The 22,636-nt window shown below is 41.1% G+C and overlaps 2 protein-coding genes across 3 annotated transcripts in view; one reads left to right on the plus strand and one right to left on the minus strand.

Annotated features, from left to right (window-relative positions):
* LOC109431757 (uncharacterized) overlaps positions 1 to 22,636 on the minus strand; it is a 491,594-nt gene that overhangs the window by 340,496 nt on the left and 128,462 nt on the right. The gene's annotated exons all lie outside the window — the stretch shown is intronic.
* LOC134290187 (uncharacterized) overlaps positions 4,259 to 22,636 on the plus strand; it is a 45,745-nt gene continuing 27,367 nt past the window's right edge. Inside the window, exons 1-2 of the mRNA XM_062857252.1 lie at positions 4,259 to 9,511; positions 9,579 to 9,682. Of these exons, the coding sequence (XP_062713236.1) occupies positions 4,259 to 9,511; positions 9,579 to 9,682 (5,357 nt within the window). The remainder of the gene's footprint in view (positions 9,512 to 9,578; positions 9,683 to 22,636) is intronic.

Below are 22,636 nucleotides of genomic sequence, written 5' to 3' on the forward strand. Positions count from 1 at the left end.
GAGTCATTGGAAAAAATAATAAGAAATCCCTGTAGGAATTCTTGGCGGAATAATTTACTTGAGAAATGCTGGGGGAATGCCTAGAAGACTTCCTGAAGGCAATCCTGAAAGAAGGGGAAATGCCTGTAGAAATCTTTGGAAAATTTTCGTTGGAAATCAGCTTTTTGGAAAAAAAAAAATCTGGTGAAGATTTCCAGAAAAGTCTCTGAAAAATGTCTGTGGGATGTCCTGAAAGAGTTTCTGAAGGAATCCCTTGGAGAAATTGAGGAGGATTGTTGGAAGAATGAATTCTTGGAAAGACAATTGCCAAGTCCGCGTAGAAGTCCTTGAAAAATCCTTGTTGAAATTTTTGTAATTTCTGCAGAAATACAGAAGCCTTTTCTGCAGAAGTCATACTACTCCTGGAGAAAAGGCTAGAGAAATGCATAGAGCAATGCCTAGAGTAAAGTATAAAAAATAACCATGAAGGAATACCCGTGGAAAACCTTGGTGAGCTTTCTGAATAAGCAATGATTCATGGTGAAGTAGTCACTCTAGGGATATCTGGAGGGACTTCTGAGTAATTCTTGGATGGGTTTCTGAACAAATCTTTGGAAGAGTGTCTTTTTATCTAGTTCTGTTATTTGGGGCTCAATCGCGTATAACGCCTTACGGAGCCGACGATCTTTTTTTGTACTTGATTGTATACAATAAACAGAGTAATAACTTTTTAATAATATCTGTTAGTAATGGGTGGAAGCCAGGATCGTGGCAACTCGAGGTTAGAGGGTCACATTTTGAAGGATGGACAGGGTAAGAATTGGACCAAAGGTTTCACTGTAGCTCATCCGGGCGCGAATCGCATCTTTCTAGCTTATTCTGGCCGTTGTGGAGTAGGTACATACTTATTTATGGAAGCGTTTCTACAGATATTGCACAACCCTGTGCAAAAGATTCTCCACCCTGAGAGATTCTCCAGAGGAATGCCTCACGACATTCTTGTAGATATTTTTGAAGAAATTCCCGTTGAAAATCTCTAATTGAAAATATGGAACATCCCCGATAGAAATTACAGAAGAAATTTTTTATTTCAACTGCTTTTTTACGGAACTTATTTTTATTATCCTTATTATCAAGATTTTCAGCCAGGGACTGGTTCATCTCCGATAATTGATGGAATTTGCAGGGAAACTCCTGGAGTCCTCAAGGAGTTTTTAGAGCAATTACTTTACAAATTTCTGGAAAAAAAAATCCTAAAATTCCTGATGATACTAGGAGAAAATTTGAAAAATTTTCTAGGAAAAAAATAATACCAATCCCTGAAGGAATTTCCTGAAGAAACTTTTGATAAACTCCTAGATGAGCTCATACTGAAATTCTTCTCTTAGTTGAAAAAATCCAGAACACAATGTGATTTTTTTATTGCTTTACACAATAAGCCTACCGTGTTTATGGTAACTATATTGAAAATTTCTGAAAAAGTCAATAGAGGAGTAACTGTAAAACACGGGAAATTCTTGAAAAGTTATAGTTCCTACAGAAATAGTGATTATTTGGAAAATTTATGCAGTTGTTCTCTTGTTTTGTTACCTCCCCGCTGTTGGGGACATTAAGCCACTCTCATAAAGAACTTCCAGATTCTCTAATATTTTTCCCAGGGTATGTTTAGATTTTTACCAAGAAATCAAAAATCTACTTCAAATTCTTCAAAAATTCAATCAGTTCATACGGTCGCACTTTCAGAAACTAACCTGAAAAGAGAAAACATCAGTAAAATCTCTAGAAATTCTTCTAAACTTGTGATTATTTGTATTTTTTTTTTCCAAAACTATCTTATATTTTTTATGAATTACTTAGAAGTATATATGCAGTAGTTTACATAACGGCTACTTTAGGCTTTTTCTCAATATCTCCATTGAGATTTTAATGAAAAAGTCTTCTTTAAATTTGGTTACACTTGATTTCATAGGACACCGAGGATGTTTGTTTATTAAATTTCTCCAAATGATTTGAAACGACAACCGCCAGAAAGGTTATATCTCAAAACAAAGAAAAACCCTCAAAAAGTAGTTTTATTTATTCAGTTTGATCTTCATCAGAAAATCTTGGAGCTTCAATCATTGAACCGTTTGGAAAAGCTTCCACCTTTTTTATTTTAATATGTCTTATAAGTATTTTTTCAAAAAAAAAAAAAAAAATGAAATTTTTATATTTTTCCCACCATTTTTAATGTTTGTTTTACAATGCTGACCCGATTTAGCAGACTTTTTTAAACAAAGAAAAGAAATGAGTACTGCGCTAAGCATTTCCCCTTTCAAAATGTCATATTAATTTCGATTTATGTTTGTTTGCGTCATATTCCTTTCTTCCTAGCGATAAATTCCAAATAAATTAGGGCCTGTCTATTAGCAACATGTTCGTTGTTATAAATTAAGAGATTTCTTTGCCAATTGACCATTTTGCATTTGTTTATCGTGTGACTTGCACGAAAAACATCTATGCCCAAGGATGTCAAGACAAATTCTAAAAAAAATAAAAAAATAAATGTTGTGAGAAAACTATCGATCCAATCTTTTAAACCAATATGATATCAGATAGCATATCCAGGCATTCCTGCTGAGATTTCTTCAGGAATTCCTGCTGGAATCCTTCAAACTGTACCTGCCAGGAGTCTTCCAGAAATTGCTCGGAGATTGTATCCAAGGGTTCCTCTAGGAATTCCTTATAGAAATCGTCCAGGAATTAAAAAAAAATCTTTTAGTATACTTCTATAAATTCCTTCATGGATTCCAGAAATTCCCACTGTGGATTTTTCAGGTATTCTTCCAGGTTTTCATCAAGGGATTCTTGCATCAAGATTCTTGCAGAAATGCCTACAGGGATTTTTTCAGGGATTCCTGAAGAAATACCTCTATGAATTTGTCTAGGTATTTCTCTAAGGATTCTTCCAAGTATATATTCGAGAATTCCTTCAGGAATTCTGTTTCACATTCTTCCGGAAATCCCTCTTGGGATTCCTTCAGGAATTCTCCAAGAGTTCTTCCTGTCATTTTTCCAGGTTTTCTTCTAGGTATTCTTCTAGAAATGTCTTAGGCGTGCTAGTCAAGAGCTCGTTCTGTAGTTCTGCCAGGAAATGTAGCTATGATTCTTCCAAAAATTCCTCTGGTAATCCCTCCATCGACTCCTCCAGGAATTCTTCCAAAAACTTTAACCAAGGATTTCTTACTAGATTTCTGAAACAAATCCTCCAAGGGTTCTGTTAACACAAACCCTATCCATAGTCCTCATTAGTGTATAAGACCAATAGTGATCTCTCTCGATCGCCCATGATCAGTTATATATAAGTGCTCTTTCCCTATCACTAGCCTTAAGCTAGTGAGAGAAGAGAATTATCTCTTAATAGGCCTTTTTCTCTTGAACTACCAATTTTCTACCTGAATTCGCATATATCACCATACACGAAACAGATCATATCAGTAGCAATAAATCGTTCAACCATACACGTCGATCGTACTACCTACCGCGATAGTAGAAAGAGTGTCGAATTAAACGAAAAGTTGACCGGAATAAAAGTGTTCGTTCTTCATCTAAACCCGTCGCGTTGTGAACTGTTCGCTAAGCCGAAATCCACCAAAGACTCCGCGCCTACATTTTTTGGTCCTTCGAGCCGGATCAACCGCGAGTAGTGACAAAAATCGCGGTGATTTTCGCTATCCGTCGCGAGTCTTTTCGGGGGAAAACGTGCGCCACGCCACCATATCATACGTCGTCGGCGTCAGTGTTCGATCACAGTGCACCTAAACCAAGGGCCTGTGGATCAAAGCGAAGTGGGAGATTGATTAAAAGTGCGCGAAAGATCCTAAGAAGTGATCTCGGAAGATCTAGTGATTGCCGGAGATAGCTGGTCAGTGTGGAGCGCGGCAAATTAGACCGGGCAAGCGCGTGGTGACGCCAACCGTGGCTTGGCTTGGGTTCTTTGTGTACCACCTCACAATAGGACAATACGGCATTCACCCAGGGACGTTGCACCGCCGCCATCGTAAGTGTGGAAGATCTCCTGTAAGTACCGCATGCGAGTTGAAGCGTCGAGTGATGACGAGATAATTTGCGAAATAAAAAGGGATTTGTAGTTTTATTTGCATTCGTTCTGGTGCTGACATTTTTTAGTTCCATTCGCTTGCTTTCATCCCTTGCTAGTTGAGGTGCGTAGTGTGCTCTGGTTGCTCAGGTTGGTCACTTTTTTTTCGTATCGCTGGTGGTTAACTGATTGATAGTAGAGATGACGAAGCTTCGTGAACTGATACACCAAGAGCGGTTTTATGTGGATACGATGACCAACATGAAGCAGTTTATGGAACGGTTTGACGCCGATCGGGATAAGCACCAACTGGAGGGATGGAAGCAACGGATAGAAACGGTTTACAAGGAATTCCAGATTAACCGCCTGAGCCTTGAACTGCTGTTCGAGGATACGAATGAGGAAACCTCAGTCGAAGAACAACGGGATGCGGAGAAGTCCAATCGTGTCGTACGACAGAAATTTGAACACGATTACATTTGCGCCTACAGTTTCCTCACCACTAAAATTCGAGAGTTAACTGCCCTTCCTCGGTCTTCCACTCAAACCGTTGCAGCAGCGGGTGCTCCAAACCCCCCTCAGTCACGAATCAAACTCCCTGAAGTGAAGCTTCCCACTTTTGATGGATCCATTTCCGAATGGATTACGTTCAGAGACACATACAAATCTCTGATTGACTCGAACACGCAATTATCGCAAATTGATAAATTTTCGTACCTCGTAGCATCGCTTACCAAAGATGCTAGGAAGGTAATAGAATCGATTGAGCTTACTGAAGCAAACTATGCTGTTGCGTGGCAGCTTCTGGAGAAACGATTCGACAACAAAAAGTTGGTCGTTAAAACTTACATCGATTCGATCTTCTCCATCGAACCGATGAAAAGGGAATGCTACGAATCCCTTATGCGTCTCATTGACGATTTTGAGCGCAACTTATGCCTAATCAACAAATTGGCCATCCAAACAGATAACTGGAGTGTGCTTCTTGCTCACATGGTCTGCAGCCGTCTCGATCCGTTCACCCTCAGGCAATGGGAAGCCCACCACAAGTCTACCGAAGTTCCTCAATACAAGGATCTCATCGAATTCCTGCGTACGCATCTGATGGTTCTACAGTCGTTGGTGCCTTCGAAATCTCGTTCGTCCGATTCTCCCAAATCGGAACCAAACCGACCGTCGAAATTCTCGAAAATCAATACAGTCCACACCGTAACAAATTCGACGCCTGGTTCCTGCCCGTTCTGTCCGAAGAATCCACACTCACCATTCAAATGCGATACGTTCCTGAAGATGGCCGTGTCCCAACGCTTTGACCAAGTGAAGAAAAAGAACCTGTGTATAAACTGCCTCTCCTCCTCGCACCTTCTCAGAGGTTGCTCGTCCAGCGGATGTCGAGTCTGCAACCAGAAGCACCATACTATGCTCCACCAACCTCCTAGCGATCGCTCGTCCTCCCAACAGAAAGCAAACACACCCTCTGTTGAAGGCTTGAGTTCGCAATCGGCGAATCAGCCACACTCCTCGAATCAGTCTTCCTCGCCAGCTCGGTCCTCCTCGTCGTCTGAAACCCAACCACCAGCCGCCTCTGCCCCAGTTTCCAGTCTTGTTTCCACCACTCTCGTCGGTAGTAGTCGAAGAGTTCCTGCTACAGTTCTGCTGCAAACCGCCATCATCAAGGTTTTCGGCTCCGATGGAAACACTCTATGGGCCAGAGCACTGTTGGATCCTGCATCACAGCTATCGTTGATCACCGAGAGCATGGTTCAGAAGCTGAAACTGCAACGCTTCCCCAGTCGACAGGAGATCGGTGGGGTAGGAAACACACTTGTCGTCTCGTACCACGCTGTGGATGTTCGCTTAGGGTCACACTGCACCGAGTACGCGGTCGTAGAACCCTGTCATATCTTGAAGAAAATCACTCGTGAACTCCCAGCCAATGCAGTTGACTCCTCCCAGTGGAAGATCCCGCCTGGTATTACCCTAGCGGACCCGAAGTTCCACGAACCTGGTGCGATAGATTTGCTGCTGGGGATGGAACTTTACTACGAATTGCTTCTGGAGGGATTCATAAAACTTGGCCCCGAACAACCGGTTCTTCAAAACACCGTGTTTGGCTGGGTAGCTGCAGGAAGGGTAGGAATCCAGCCTCATCGAAACCAGCGGAAGGTTGCACATGTTTGCAGCACGGGGGATGCCGAAGACTCGATCTCTCGTTTCTGGGAACTGGAATCTTGCTGGTCACCCAGCACTAAATCGCCGGAAGAAACTTCCTGCGAAGAACACTTTGTAGCCACCACATTTCGTGACGAATCAGGCCGATTCGTAGTTACTCTTCCAAAGCGCTCTGATGTTCTGGCTCAGCTCGGCCGCTCCAAGGAAATAGCTGTTCGTAGATTCCACGCCCTCGAACGTCGCCTCGATTCCAACCCAAATCTTAAGGAGGCCTATTCTGCCTTCATTTCGGAGTATCTACAACTCAACCATATGCGGGAAATTGAAGACACCGATGACTGTTCCCTATCCTACTACCTTCCGCATCATGGTGTGGAAAAGTTAGACAGTACGACTACCAAATTAAGGGTAGTCTTCGATGCCTCCTGCCGGACGGACTCTGGCGTGTCGTTGAACCAAGCGCTGATGGTGGGACCTGTCGTACAAGACGATTTGTACGCAATTTCGCTTCGCTTCCGAATGCGTCAACACGCCATCGTTGCCGATGCGGAAAAAATGTATCGGCAGATTCGTCTGCATCCATCCGATTACCCGTTGCACCGTATTCTTTGGCGGAGGTCCTCCTTGGAGCCTCTCAAAACGTTCGAGCTCACCACCGTTACCTATGGTACGGCTTCGGCGCCGTACTTGGCCACCAGGTGCCTCCTCGAGTTGTCCAAGCAAGGAGCAAACGATTTCCCTCGAGCTGCGGAGGTTTTGGCCGAGGACTTCTATATCGACGACATGCTTACAAGTGTCGACGACGAAAGCGATGGAGCAGAACTCTGCATCCAACTTCGGAAGCTATTACACTCTGGTGGCTTCAGTTTGCGAAAATGGGCATCCAACTCCGAAGCCATTTTGTCGGTCATTCCGCCGGAATTACGAGATGAACGTTCGATGCTGTGCTTGGAGACACCGTCAACCATCAAAACTCTAGGACTGATCTGGGAACCATCCACGGATCTGCTCCACTATTCCGTTCCAAAATGGTCACAAACGGACGGTATTACGAGGCGTACCGTGTTATCGGACACGGCAAAACTCTTCGACCCTCTAGGGTTGATTGGTCCTGTGGTGGTCATGGCGAAAATCTTCGTGCAATCTCTCTGGCGAACTTCGAGCTCTTGGGACGATCCTCTCAACGACAGCCAACAGGAGTACTGGCTGGCATTCCGCAGCAGTCTGGAAGCGCTGTCTTCAATTTCCATTCCTCGTTGGGCAGCATTCGCCAACGCTCCGGTGAACGTGGAACTGCATGGTTTCTGCGATGCGTCGATCCGTACCTACGGTGCGTGCCTCTACATCAGAACCGTCTCCAGTGACGGTAGCATCTCTGTTCGCCTCTTGACTGCCAAATCAAAGGTTGCCCCGCTCGGAGATTCGAAAAGGCAGAAAAAGGTCAGCCTACCACGTCTGGAACTATCAGCGGCTCTACTCTTGGGCCACATTTACCACAAGGTCAACACTAGCATCTCTCTGAACACTCGACCATTCTTCTGGTCGGATTCCACGATAACGCTCCACTGGATAAACTCGGTTCCTTCAAGATGGAAAACTTTTGTTGCGAATCGGGTTTCCGAAGTTCAACACCTGACTGCTGCTGGTGTATGGGCTCATGTTTCGGGCATGGAAAACACCGCGGATATAATCTCCCGTGGGATGGAACCGAGCCAGCTAGAGAATTCGAATTGGTGGACCGGACCTTCATGGTTGAAGCAGCCGTCACGTTTCTGGCCTCCTGTAATCCATGCTGACCCGCCGGAGATTCCCGCCGAAGCTCTAGAGGAACGATCAGTATCGCTACCCATCCGGGTCCAGGAACCAAACAAAATCTTTCGCTTGCGTTCATCCTTCGTTTCGATAGTTCGGCTCATAGCTTTGATCCAACGTTTCGTGCACAACATCAAGCCAGCAAACCGTGCGAACCGTAAATCTGGATTTCTACAGACTACCGAACTGAATCAGTCTATTTCGACTTTGGTGCGACTAGCGCAATCCGAAGCGTTCCCGAATGACGTTGCTGCGCTAAGTTCCGGGGGTCAGGTGAAACCGAACTCCCCATTGAAAAATCTGCACCCTGTTTTGAAGGATGGCATTCTGCGCGTCGGTGGACGTCTTACTAACGCTCCGATCCCGGAGGACAGAAAGCACCCGATGATCCTTCCCGCGCGGCATCGGCTCACTGACAGCATTTTGCTGCACTACCACCTCAAACACCTACACGCCGGGCCACAATTGCTGGTAGCATGCGTCCGGGAGAAATTCTGGCCACTGCGCATCCGTAACTTGGCACGGAGCGTGGTCCACTCTTGCGTCAACTGTTTCCGCTGCAAGCCTACAGTCCTGGAGCAACTGATGGGAGATTTGCCTCCAGAAAGAGTCACGCCAACCTTGCCTTTTCTCAACACTGGCGTTGATCTTTGTGGACCGTTTCAATACCGGAAAGTCCGCAAATCCCTACCTACGAAGTGCTACATAGCCATCTTTGTATGCCTCGCAACCAAGGCCATCCACGTAGAAATGGTCTACGATCTTTCAACAGCCGCCTTCATTGCGGCACTACATCGCTTCGTCGCTCGCAGGGGTAAGCCCAACACTATCCATTGCGACAACGCCCAAAACTTCAAGGGAGCTGCTCGAGAATTGGCTGAACTGGCCAAGCAATTTCGGTCGCAGCAGCATCAGGCGGCGGTTGTGAACAACTGCGCAAACGATGGAATCCTCTTCAAATTCATCCCTCCCCGCAGTCCAAACTTCGGTGGGCTGTGGGAGGCAGCGATGAAATCATTCAAGCAGCATTTCCGTGCGACCGTAGGCAATTCCGTTCTGTCGCAGGACGAGTTCGTTACGCTGCTAGCCCGCATAGAAGCATGCTTGAACTCCAGACCGCTCACCCCAATCTCAACAGACCCGAACGACCTGGAAGTGTTGACTCCGGGTCATTTCTTAGTCCACCGTTCCCTGACGTCCTTCCCTGAGCCTGAGCTATCGGAAGTCCCTCGGAATCGCCTCGATCGTTGGCAGGAGAATCAAGAACTCCTTCGACGAGTATGGAAGCGCTGGTCTACGGACTACTTGTCCGGACTGCACCCGCGCACAAAGTGGACTCAGCTCCGGAACAACATCGAGTTGGGGACAATGGTGCTCCTTAAGGATGACAACCTCCCTCCACTAAAGTGGAGATACGGCAGAATCACCCGCATCATCCGAGGACCCGACAGCAATATCAGAGTGGTCGACGTGAAGACTTCCGATGGAGAGTTTCGCCGAGCCATCTCCAAGGTGTGTGTACTCCCTGTACGCACAGGAACAACCGGTGGGATCGCTCAAGATCTCGATGACCACTGAACTCAACGATCGCGGTATTTCGATACTGCGCAACGATCGGAGGCCTGCGGGCCTCCGAGCCCTGTAAGTATTGTTTTTTATTGAAATTGCAAAAAGCTTAAGAATTTTTCGTCCTCCGGCATGTACCCTGGATCCGTCGACGGCGACTCCATCCCGGTTCGAGTGCGCCCAACCCCGATGTCCAACTGGTGTTCGACCGGTTTGAGCCAAAGATGAGCGATGACGTCACCAGCATCAACCAAGCGAATGACCAAGTTCAACGACCAGAGCAGCGACGAGAGGAGCCCTCGATGATCAGACGGTACGAGTGTCGATGACCTCTTGTGTAGAATGAGAATCACAACAAACGACGAGGAGAGTCGTCTGTTTACGGAGAGCAACAAAACGATGATCAACGAACCGAGACTGATGAGAGTCGTGAGTAAATGTAAGAGTGTTGGTTGAAAGGCTTAACCTTTCAACGGGGGCCGGCGTATGTTAACACAAACCCTATCCATAGTCCTCATTAGTGTATAAGACCAATAGTGATCTCTCTCGATCGCCCATGATCAGTTATATATAAGTGCTCTTTCCCTATCACTAGCCTTAAGCTAGTGAGAGAAGAGAATTATCTCTTAATAGGCCTTTTTCTCTTGAACTACCAATTTTCTACCTGAATTCGCATATATCACCATACACGAAACAGATCATATCCGGACCAACAATTGAAAAGGCCGCATCAACATTTTGTAAACAAACATGTTTCTGTCGACTTGAGGCCTTTTGAACTCCACCCACACACCTCACCACCACTATCAGAAAGCGCAAACATCAAGCTTTCTGTTAATGGTGGTGAGATGCGTGGGGGGATCCCAGAAGGCCCTAAGTCGACAGAAACGTGTTTGTTTACGCAATGTTGTTGCGGCCTTTTCAATTGTTGGTCCGGATATCAGTAGCAATAAATCGTTCAACCATACACGTCGATCGTACTACCTACCGCGATAGTAGAAAGAGTGTCGAATTAAACGAAAAGTTGACCGGAATAAAAGTGTTCGTTCTTCATCTAAACCCGTCGCGTTGTGAACTGTTCGCTAAGCCGAAATCCACCAAAGACTCCGCGCCTACAGGTTCTTCCAGGGATGAATCTGGAGATTTCCGCAGCAATCCCAACGGTGAATCCTCCAGGAAGTTCTCTATTTCTGTATAGATTCTTCGGGATTTTTTCCCATTTTTGCTGAAACCATTTTTTCATGAAATTTTGTATAAAAATGTTTTTTTTTTGGAAAAGCGAAAAACATTTTCCACCAGGAAAAAATCAGGAGACACCTTGATCCATACTCTACATGTGTACAAAAACCGAATTTGAATCCAATGCTTCGTTATTTTATTTAAAAAAATCAAAAACCAAGAAATGAGGGAATGGATCCAGTTTTGCCCCTAGGGAGCTTTACGAGTTCCGAAATTTCGCAAATATTTTTTTTTTGCGAAACTTGTTTTTTTAAATCTTCCTCATAAATCGCTTAAAATTGTAGAATCTGCACTCCAAATATTTTGTATGAGATGTTTTTTAAGAAACTTTCGATGCAGTTTTCCCTTTTTTCTTTTCTTAACATTCTTTCAATTTACTTCCTACTTTTTCAGGTACTCGTGCATGAATCATTCCCAAGTATATCCTCCAGAAATTCATGTCAAAAGATTTCAACCGAACTGCCATGGATTCCCCCAAAACAATTTCAATTTTTTTCAAATTCCTACTATTAAAGTTGTTTTTCAAATTTCAATTGAAAATGTTTTGACATTTTCAATAATTTTATGAACAAGTTTCAGAAAATCTTACAAATTTCGATAGTAGGAACCTTGAAGGAAAAAACGAAGAAAAATAGACAAAAATAGTATAAATTTAAAAAAATGATAGAAACACGAATAACAAGCAGTTTCATGTTTCTTTAATTTTGTAATCTTTTCCGTTTTTTATTAGAAAATTTTCTTTTACGTTTCCAACACATTGCTATGAAATTCCATGCAGGTGCTAATGCATGGATTTCCATATCTTCATCGACAACTATTCCAAAAATTTCTGCAGAAACATCTCAACCGATGCAGCCAGTGATTCCATATGACTTTATGAATCGCTCTCGAAAAATTCCCTTTTTTCCCAATTTAATATTTTTACATCAATGTTTATAAGACCGTTTGGGTACTTCAATTATTGATCCTATTTCTTTTTTTCCTTCTGAAATTATTCTAGAAAAATTTAAACATTTATGGTATTTTCATCTGTTTGAAATTATAACTTTTTGCAGAATGTTTTATTGTAAATACTTTGGAAATTTATTCAGTATTCCCTACAAGTTTTTTTTCTATAGCTTCATCTCACAAAAAGAATATTTTATTAAGTGAATTTTCATATGTCAGCCTTACAAGTTCTGTGAATGTTTTTGAAATGTTTTTTTTAATTAAGCTCTGAATTCTCAAAAAACATCATACAATATTTCTGGAACTCCTTGTATAATTTCTACAGTGACTTTCTGAGATGTTCTTCAAGAAATTTTCGAAACAATTTTCCAGAAAATCTATTTTATATTTTATTATTACAATTATCTTGAACTTTCTCATTTTTTCTACCAATAACTTTTTAGGTACTCAACAGGATTATTTCTATATCCTGTTGACTAACCTGTTCACTTATTTATGTAGGAACATCCTTAAAAAAAAAATGTCCAATTTTTTCCTTATTCTTTCATATAAGCTCTCGTTAGAAAATTGTTTTACAAAAAATAATAGCGAAAGCTTAAAATTTAGTAATATACTTTAGACTTCGTAATACCTTATGAACAAGTATATAAAACTCGCTGTCTTAGTCCATTGTATTGAGTTTTCTTTTTCTCGCTCGTATATATACAGGGGATGGCCAAAATGTTTGGGATGGGCAACTTTTTTTCTTTTACTAAAAAAATCAATATGCTGTAACTTTTCATAGAGCGCATCAAAAAATCTCAAATTTAGACTGTTTGTCAACCTACTATATGTGCATCATTGGTACAAATTTAGGCTCGATTGATTAATATTTCGCGAAGTTAGAACCGTTCAGGTGAAACACTATTTTTTAGACAACTAATTTTTGAACTGTCATATCTCGAAAACCAGTGAACCGAATTTAATGAATTTTTTAACGTTTATCAATAATGTATTGATACTTGATATGACGTTATAAAATGTAATATTTTCTCACGACGAATAAAAATATACCGGGTTGAAGTTTTTACCTATATAGAGGAAAATAAGTCAAATTTACAATACCACACAAAAATTATTAAATGTGTACTTCCTTCAATCTAAATAGGCTCTAATATATCTGATTAGAGATAATTTGAAAACAAAAGTGGAAAATCTTTGGATATCAACACTAAAATTTATTAACATTGATGTAAAAAAATATTTTTTTTCAAGAAAAACCCAAAAAGTGTCAATCCATGATAACTTTTTTCAACGTTTAAAAAGTACCTATGTTTTAATAGTTTGTGAAGCATTTACATATTGTTAGTGTACGTTCAAAATTTCATTCAATTCTTTTCACTAGTTTTCGAGATATGACAGCTCAAAAATGAGTTGTCTAAATAATAGTGTTTTACCTGAACGGTTCTAACTTTGCGAAATATTAATCAATCGAGCCCAAATTTGTACCAATGATGCACATATAGTAGGTTGACAAACAGTCAAAATTTGAGATTTTTTGATGCACTCTGTGAAAAGCTATAGCATGTTGAACTTTTTTGTGAGAGAAAAAAAAAGTTGCCTATCCCAAACATTTTGGCCATCCCCTGTATGTTTTTAAATACATTTTCATGTCTTCGAAGAATATCTTTCGAAAATTGTATAGTAATTTTTATACGTGAAGAACTATTAACAATAGTAGTTAAAATTCACGAAAATAAAAGGAATATTAAAATAAAATATAAATTCGAAAAAATATATCGTGACTTCAGGAGTTACATAAGAATGGTTTTTTATTCAAAACTTTTTTTATAATTTTTTAGAAATTTTTAGAAATCTTAAAAAAAAAACAAAAAATGGATGGTGCTACCAGACTTTAAATAACTCCTCCGGAAATTTATGCACACATATTTAAACATGTTCTTCAAGAATAGTTCCCAAGCAGGCCATACAGAAAGAAGAAGAATTTCGGGGAATCTCTGAAAAAAGTCCAAAAGCCATTCTTGCAGGAATAAAAAGAAAAAAAATACAAGAATTCCAGGGGGACTTTCGATAAAAAAAATGGAAATATTCCTGAAGAGCTCTTTGGAACTGTTCCAGAACCTACGAGATTTCCAGACGAAATCCGTAAAAAATTACAAAAAAACACGATAGAAAAAAAACCATGAAATCTTTGGAATAAAAACCCGAAAAAAAAACAAAAAGAACTTCGGAAAAAAATCTAGAAAGAATCCGTTTGAGAATTCTAAGGAATACTATAGAGGAATTCTGAGAGAAACATTTGAAAAAATAAAAAAAAATATTTCGAACAGGGAAAAAAGCGTGAAAGAATTCCGAGAAAATCTTTTGAAGACTTCCGGAAAAGCTCAATAAAAGAGGATGGGAATGAATTCCTTAAAAAAAATCTAGGTGGAAGTCAGGTTAAATTTAGTGGAATTATTACGATAGAAATCTTTTACAGATTTCTGAAATTACGCTTCGCCAGAATATTAAAGAAACAGTTATAAATTCCATCTAGGATTCCACGATGAATCATCACAAGAACTTCAATAGAAATATCTAAAGAATTTCGGGGGAAACTGTGAAAAAAAAATCGAGAGGAATTCTAGCGAGAATTCGATATGAAATCTTTACAAAATGCCGGAAAATGTATTGAGAAATTCTGGCAGAAAATCCAAAAAGATTTCTGAAAGAATTTTCTGGGAAAATTTTGGAAGTTCAAGGACTACTTTGGTAAAACAATCCTTAAAATAGTACAGGAGCATTATTTGGTAGAATTTCCGCAGCAAACCTTGGAATAGTTCTGGTAGAAATCCGTGGAAGAACTCCATTATGGATTCTTAAAAGAACTTAGGGTTTTGGCTGAATTTCTGGAAAATTAAAGTTGGTAGTCTTTTAAAGTATACTGAAATGATTCTCGGGAAGAATAGTAAACAAATATTTAAGCACACTGAAAGGCCTTGAAACGCCTTGGGTCTGGATCTTAACATGTTTGCTGAGTGATTAGGATCTCCTGACACCCTTGAAGACCACCCTGATGAAATTTCCTGAAATTCTCAGAATCCCACAAAAACGCCTTGAAATTTCTTTATAACACATCTGCAAGTTTCTGAAAGTCCGTGGAGCACTTTAACAGCCCCGGAAAGGCGTAGACACTCTTCTGAAACCGCCTTTCCTACACCTCCTGCCCTAATGGTCCCAGACCCCATTTTTATTTTGTTTGCATTTTTGTAAGAGCTCTGACACGAACTGATACATGTAGAACTTTAATGTAATTTCATTACAAATTTGTTTAGAATTTTTTCTTAAAATTTTTCATTGCATTTTGAATACCTTAAACTCCTTCATTTCGCTAAAATTTCTCGATTTCTTCCAGCAATTCTATTGGTGTCACAGCTCTTCCAAAAGTTTTCACTTGTTCGCGTATAACGTACATACTTCCAGTCACAAGTTCCTCTGTTAACGATCGACGTTAGAACTCAACCGGGTACATTTCATACCAATTCCCCTTCTCGCACCGATTTTCACAGCCAGAAATGACACCTAACCGCTAATGATAGGAGGAAATGGAATGGAATGGAAACGACCCGAGCAGAACCGGTAGCCCGCACAGCGCAGCGCACTACTAAGGACTGTATCGGAAATTAACTATAAACATTCAAAATGTTCTATCTCGACACACGGTTGGTCTTTTCATTCCGGCTCTTCTATGAAATCTTCACAATATAGTTAAGTTTAGAACTGCTTGAAGAAATTTGGAAAATGTTTAGTATTATTGAAAATATGGTTCTATGAGTATACCACACAAAATAACAATCTGTACAAACTGCACTTATTTTTAATTTTTTTAACGTTTCAAACATTTGTAGCGAAAAAAAAACGGTACGGGGAAAATTCTGGAAAATAAAGATTATTACTAGCAGTTAGGTACACATAACATATCACTCAAAACCGACTTTTAAAATTCTTATTTTGGACAGAAAAACCTCCAACATTAAGAATATGGTCTACCCCAAAAAAACACCTACTTTTTGGTCGAACTTTGACGCTCTGTTTTAAATATCTTCAGAGGTTATAAAATTCCGTTCTCTGGTAAAACTACCTCTTCAACAGATTTAAATACACACCCAATCGAAAAATAATGCAAATTTTCAATTTTATGTATTTTTTAATTGCGTAATCGTTCTTTGAAGACGCATAAAAAAAGAGTTCCTCGAAAAATGGCCTTTTTTCATTTTTAAGAATTGCCCTAAACTGCGGAGGGAATTTTTCTTGATAAAAATAATTTTACTATATCATGAGCATTCTGGAAAGGAATATATTTACGCAAAAATAAGAGAAAAAATTGAATATTTTCCCACAGTTTTCGCAATATTAAAATTTTAGGAGGTGTCCAAAATTTTAAAAGCATGTGTGCAATCTTTGAGATAAATGTCCTAGCTAAATGATTGTTTTTTGAAAATCAAAACGGCCATTCTTTATTTAAGAGATTTATATAGTATCTCCAAGTATAAAGTTATGTTTATTTCGAACAGATTATTTTTCAGGCAATTTTGTACGTTTATTGTTAATTTCCGATACAGTCCTTACTCTCGGTCGGTCGGGTGAGCGATGGGCGCCGGCCGGCTCGGGCTGACCGGTCGGTCTAGTACCTACCTAGTCTTTTGCTCTGCCCGGCGCAGTGCGTTGAATCAATTTCACACCCTAATGTGATCGACTTCATTGCTCATTAGGCACCTCGCTTCGCCTCACTTCCCTTACTCTCCACCCCAAGGGGGTTAACCAAAGTCGCATCGCAATGAGCAATAACTCGCTGAAGCGTGTCGTCCGTCGATCGTCTCAGTCGTCAGCTCAGCAGCAGTGCCTCAGTGCACACCTGTCGCCGCCGACAGGGCTTAAAGTTGTCTCGCTTCGTCGCTTCTTAATCGACTTCTTCTCCATTCAGGTGCAGTCGAAGAACCGCGCGCCGTGGTGGACCTGGGGATCACACCGCGGGTCAGTCTCTATGCTAATTATCGATAATGGGCTCTTCTTTCACCAGCTGATTCACCAGTGCAGTCAGTGAGATAGGCAGCATCAGCAGCAGTGATGACCGCAGGTCTTCATCGAGATACGGCAAAATCTCTAGGCGAGCGCTCGCTAATGATGCATCTCTCTTGGCGCGGTCTGCGCCCTGCCTGCTGCGGGGTCAACAGGGTAAAGCGGAACCACACCGACGACGCGTCGTAGGTAGGCGTTGATCCCGCTGCACCTTGCAATGGTGGTGGGGCTGCCAATCACGGCGGCGGTGACGTTTGACCGGGTGTGCGTTCAGGCTACAAATCACCACATCGCACCGATCGGGGGATGACGCTACGCTGCGCGCTGGTGGACAGTTAGCGAGGAGGTGCCAAGTGCATGCAGTTGGAAGTTGGAAGCACACACGAGGGGCCAAAGTTGACGACGCGTTGGGGTAATTACTCTTTTTTAATTAACTCCACGCTGCTGGTGCGGTGTGGTGTGGTTGCTTCGCATGTCAGGCTGATCGAGGCGACCACCTTGCGCGGTTTCTGTAGAACCTTGGAAACTGCTGTAGTGTGCTGAGAGTCATACTACACGCAGTGGGTAGGTGGCGATAGGATCGGCTGATGGTGGGTTGGATAGGTGCGTTTCGTATGGTTGTTAGAGGGTCTGAACCTGGCAACAAATTTACGATTGGCCTACTGGGATGCACACATCCTGCTCGGATCGTCGGTTATCTTGGGAGTGATGTTGGTTAGGGGTCACTGAAAGCGTGATAAATTTTGGAAGTTTATTTATGCTTTTGTTTACTGAGGAGTAGTTCACCTCTGAACCTTATGTACGCGCAGGTGCATCTGAGATAGGATGATGCGGGGGTGGATCCATAAGAATTTGTAAACTGCCGGAGTCTTCTGCAATGCTGGTGGTTTGTCTCTTTGGGAACGTCCATAAATTACGTCACGCAAAAATTGGTCATTTTCAACACCCCCCCCTCCCCCTATGTCACACTTTTTGTATGGAACCTCTGAAAGTTTTGTATGGGTCGTCACACTTTGCTGAACCCCCCTCCCCCCTTAAAGCGTGACGTAATTTATGGACGCTCCTTTTTGTGATTATGTGCAAAAGACGTCATTTGAAGATACGGTTGTCGAAATATTCGACATAACTTATTCGCCTTTCACCCGCAAAAGCAGTTTATTCAAGAATCCAAAGAAGGTTCCTTGCGTGAAGATCATCTAATTAACATCAGTTTGGAATCCCTTCTGAAACCACCAGAAATATTTATGACACGCTTTAAAACGCCTCTGAAATCTCCATGAAGCTAACCTGAGAGCAGTGTTTTAAAAACTGTAAAACCCCTAAACTCCCTCCCTCTGTAATACCACGGAGTCCTTTCGTAATCTACCAATATGCCTCAGAAATCCGATGAAAATCTTCTGAATCTTCCTAAAATTTCTCCGAAAACACCCTGATACCTTCTCGGACCCCTTGTAACGTCTGAGATCCTCCGAACCCCCTCCCAAACGATCTTGTAACGCCTTCGGAACCTCCTGAAAACCCTCTGAAACTCCCTCTTGAAATGCCACTGAATACTCCCTGTCGGACCCCCTGTAACGTAACTGACATCCTTCGAAAACCCAAAAACCCCTCTGGAAATCATTTGAAACTCACTGAAAATCCTCTGAAGCTTCCTAAAATACCTCAGAGGAACCCCTGAAACCCCTTCGGACTCCATGCAACGCACATAAGACCCTCTGAAACCCCCAAAAGCTCTTGAAAACCCTCCAAAACTTCCTGAAATGCCTCCGAAAACCTCCTGAAACCCCGACGCACATGATACCTTCCGAAAATCACGAATACCTTAGGTGCCTCCGAAACCCGTTGAAAACCTTCTGAAATGATTTTAAATACCTCCGAATATCCCCTGAAACCGCCTCGGACCCCATTTGTAGCACCTGAGCGCCCCCGAGACCCTCGAAAAAGCCCCTGAAGCCCCCGTAACGCCTTTAAACTCCCCTCTCTATCATGAAACATCCTTGAAACTCGTATGACCCCCGTTTGAATGTCTTAGCAACGCGCTTTTCTTAAACTTGATTGCAACTTACAAATCCATTTAGTTAGGCGCCGTCCACAAATTACGTAACGCTATAGGGGGAGGGGGGGAGTACGGCTGAGCGTTACGGTCCATACAAAAATTTTAGAATTTTCATACAAAAAAGCGTTACGGAGGAGGGAGAGGGGGTCTAAAAATGTCGATTTTAGCGTTACGTAATAAATGGATGCTGCCTTAGTGAGTACATTAAGAAATTCATATTACCTAAATTGAGATTTGGGTGGAGGATGAGATCTTAGAAGAAGTCTAAAAAAAACCCTGGAATGAATTCAAGGAGGGACCCTTACGGAAATTCCTTTAACGGTTTTGAAAGCAATTCCTGGAAATTTTTTAATGAGAATCTCTGGAAGAGTTCTAGCAGAAATTCCAGGTAAAATATCTGATAGGGCAGGATCGTGGCTTCCGGCTGGGATTGGGATCACACACGGGCAGAACACTACCGGGGCCGGTCACTATCGGCGGAACTGGGTACCACAAGATTTCACCACACAAAAACTACTAGTTTTACACTTCTGGATCACTTTATTTGGCGTTTTGGAAAAGAACTTTATTTCTCGAAGGTTCGATTCTTACTGACTAATTTTATTGTGATACATTCTAGTTTTACCCTACGTTGTTTGAAATGTTTCGATTTGAATTTGCTATAAAACTATACTATAAATTTGGAATATTTCATAATGCTACCAACTAAACTGACAGCACGGTTACTGTAGCGTACCTGCTTTCGACAGCTAACAGTTTGAGAACTGTCAATATCGGAAGAATTCTGTTGGGAGTCGCTTGAGAATTCCGAGAGAAATTCCTGGAAGATTTCCAGGAGGAACGTCTGGAAAAATTGCGAAACGTCACACATGAAGAGTTCCGGAAAATCTTTGAGTTAAGGCGCTATAACCCTGGAAAAAATCCAACAGGCTTCCTCGGCAGAATTTCGGAAAGAATTTCTGAAATGATGGGGAGGGGAGATCATTTAGAAGAGTTCTTGGGGTATTCATGTAAAAATCCACACACTACGAAAAAATCAAAATTACTCGTGACGTAAATTTACTGCACAGAACGTAAACAGTTTAACGACGTAAATTTACAGGTCTTTTGACTTAATTAAACGTCATTCTTGTAAAATTGAGTTCAAGGTGACGTAAACAATTTGTGAATCGTGAGTCATTACGTTTCATATGACGAAAAATCCAGTTTATTGTGACAGAAAATTACGTCACTTGGCCGTTCAAATTTACGTCATATGTGTCGCTTTTATATGTGCATCCAAAGTGACGCAAATTTACATGAATTTTTCTAAGTTTGCAGGATAATTTGGCTAAAAATACCTGGAGCAATCCATGAAAAAACTACAAAGAGAATCCCTAGATAAAGTTCCGGAAACAATCTCTGAAAAAAGTCAAGGAAAATCCCTGAAACACTTCCGAGAGAATTCTCTAGAAGGCTTATGGGAGAAATGGCTTGAAGAATTCCGGACAGAACTTCAGGAAGAATTCCTGGAGAAATTTTGGAATAATTCCAGATTTTTTTTTGGAAATATTCCGGAAGATGTTTTTAGAGAAATTCTGGCAAGAATCCGAGAAGAATTTTTCGAGTTGGATTTCTCAAAGGGTGCCCTGGAAAAAAAAACTAAAGATGTCGTACAAAGATTTTCGGGATGAATCTTTGGAGGATTTCTGGCTGAAATCTCTGAAAGACTGCCGGGTGGACTTCCGAAAGGAATCTCTAACAAATTTCGAGGGAATCTCGAATGAACTTGAGCAGAAATCTTTGCAATAAATACAAGAATGTTAGTTTGAGAAAATTCTGACAGAAATTCCAAGAAGATTTCCTGAAGAACCACGAGGGAGGGGAAAAAATTCTGAATTTTTGAAAGGAAGAAAAAGTGGGAGAAATGTGTGGAAGGGTGCTGGCAGTATCCATGGAAGAATCCTAGAAAATTTTATGGAAACGTTTTTTTTTTAAAGACAATTAACATCGTCTTCAGCCAGAGGCTGTACAGACTGAATACATCACTTACACTAGACAACGGACAACACACAGAACACCCAGTGGCCCAGTGATGAATTTTTCGTTTGACGAAAAGTTTCCACCGACTGGATCGGGAATCGAACGCTTACGATACGCTTAGACGACTCTTGGGAGTAACTCTTTGGAAAATTACCAAAGAAATGAATAAAGTTCCAGGAACAATCTCTGAAAATTTTCTGAAAGATTTCCAAAAGGAATCCCCGAAAAATTCCCGAAAGGAATCCCTGAAAGATTTATGGGAGGAATGGCTTGAAAACTTCCGGGAAGAAATTCAAGAAGAATTCCTGAAGAAATTTCTAAATAATTCCGGAAGATGTTCTTCGAGAAATTCCGGAATGAATCCTCGTTTATTTTCTTAGTGAGATTTCTGGAAAGCAGTCATGGAAAAAATGAAAGATGTCATTGAAATGCTTCCGGGAGGAATCTTTCGCAGAGTTCTGGTAGAAATCGCTGAAAAAACTCCGCAATGAATTCCTGGAAAATTGCCGGATGGAAATCTGGGCTTAATTTCTGAAACAATTGCGATGGAAATTTTCAAGAAAATATTAAAATAACTCCCTGGAAAAATTGCGAAATGTATTTTGAGAAAAATTCCGTGTGTATCTATGACGAGATCTTAAACGAGAGGAATTCTACGAAAATTCGTGGAGAAAATTTCACAAAAAATCTAAGAATTTTACTTGAGAAAATTCTGGCGCAAAATTTAGGAAGAATTCGGGAAGGAATTATTGAAAAAATACCAGAAGTTCAAGGACTATTAAAAAAATCCTGGAAACATTCTAGGAGCATTCTTTGGGAGAATTTTGAATAGAATCCATGAGAAAGTTCTAGAGAAAGCTTTGAAGGAACGCCGGAATGAATTATTGGAAGAGCTCCAGATGAAAATCTGTTAAAAAATTCAAAAAATAAAACTGGTGGCGATCGCTTAGAGAATTTTAAAATTATTTTCTGGAAGAATATTAAACAAACAGTGATAAATTCAAGCAAGAATTCCGAGATGATTCTTAAGAAAAAATCCGAAAAGAGTATTTAAAAAAATACGGCGGAATCTCCTAAAAAAAATCACGAGTGGAACTATTGCGACAATTCGGAAACAAATGTAATGTACTTGAAAAAGTTCTGGCAGCAATTTTAAGAAGAATACCGGAAGTGCAAGTATTACTATCGAAAAAAAAATCTTGAAAACATTTCAGGAGCAGAATTTTGGATAGAATCCATGGAAGATTTCTGGTTGAAATCCCTGGTATAGCTCCGGAATAAATTCACTACAAAGTCTAGGTATGTTTGTGGAAGGAGGTGAACCAGCCTGTGGCTGAAAGCCTCATTAAAGACTGCCCCAGAAAGTATGGACGCACCTAGTCTTCAGATGTCTGGGTCTGATCGATGTTTCTTGTTTTGGGCTTTGTTTCGGCTGTTTCTGCTTACTTTGGGTTGGAACATTCAAAAGTTCTTTGCCACGAAGAACATTGGAATTCTAAATGGTAACATTTTTAATCATATTCCACTCTGTGTAAGTTAGAAGGTTTTTTCTTGTGCTCAAATGCCTTCATTATACGTATACCCAAACGAGGATTAACAGGATCTTTGTTTTTCACTCAATTTTTTAGCTTATGCAAAAATAAATTGTTCTTACCATGCTTCCTGATTCTTGCTTGCGTGGTTTTCTCACTTATTCCCTCCATATT

Source organism: Aedes albopictus, chromosome 3, assembly GCF_035046485.1.
Source record: "Aedes albopictus strain Foshan chromosome 3, AalbF5, whole genome shotgun sequence".
Classification (NCBI taxonomy): domain Eukaryota; kingdom Metazoa; phylum Arthropoda; class Insecta; order Diptera; family Culicidae; genus Aedes; species Aedes albopictus.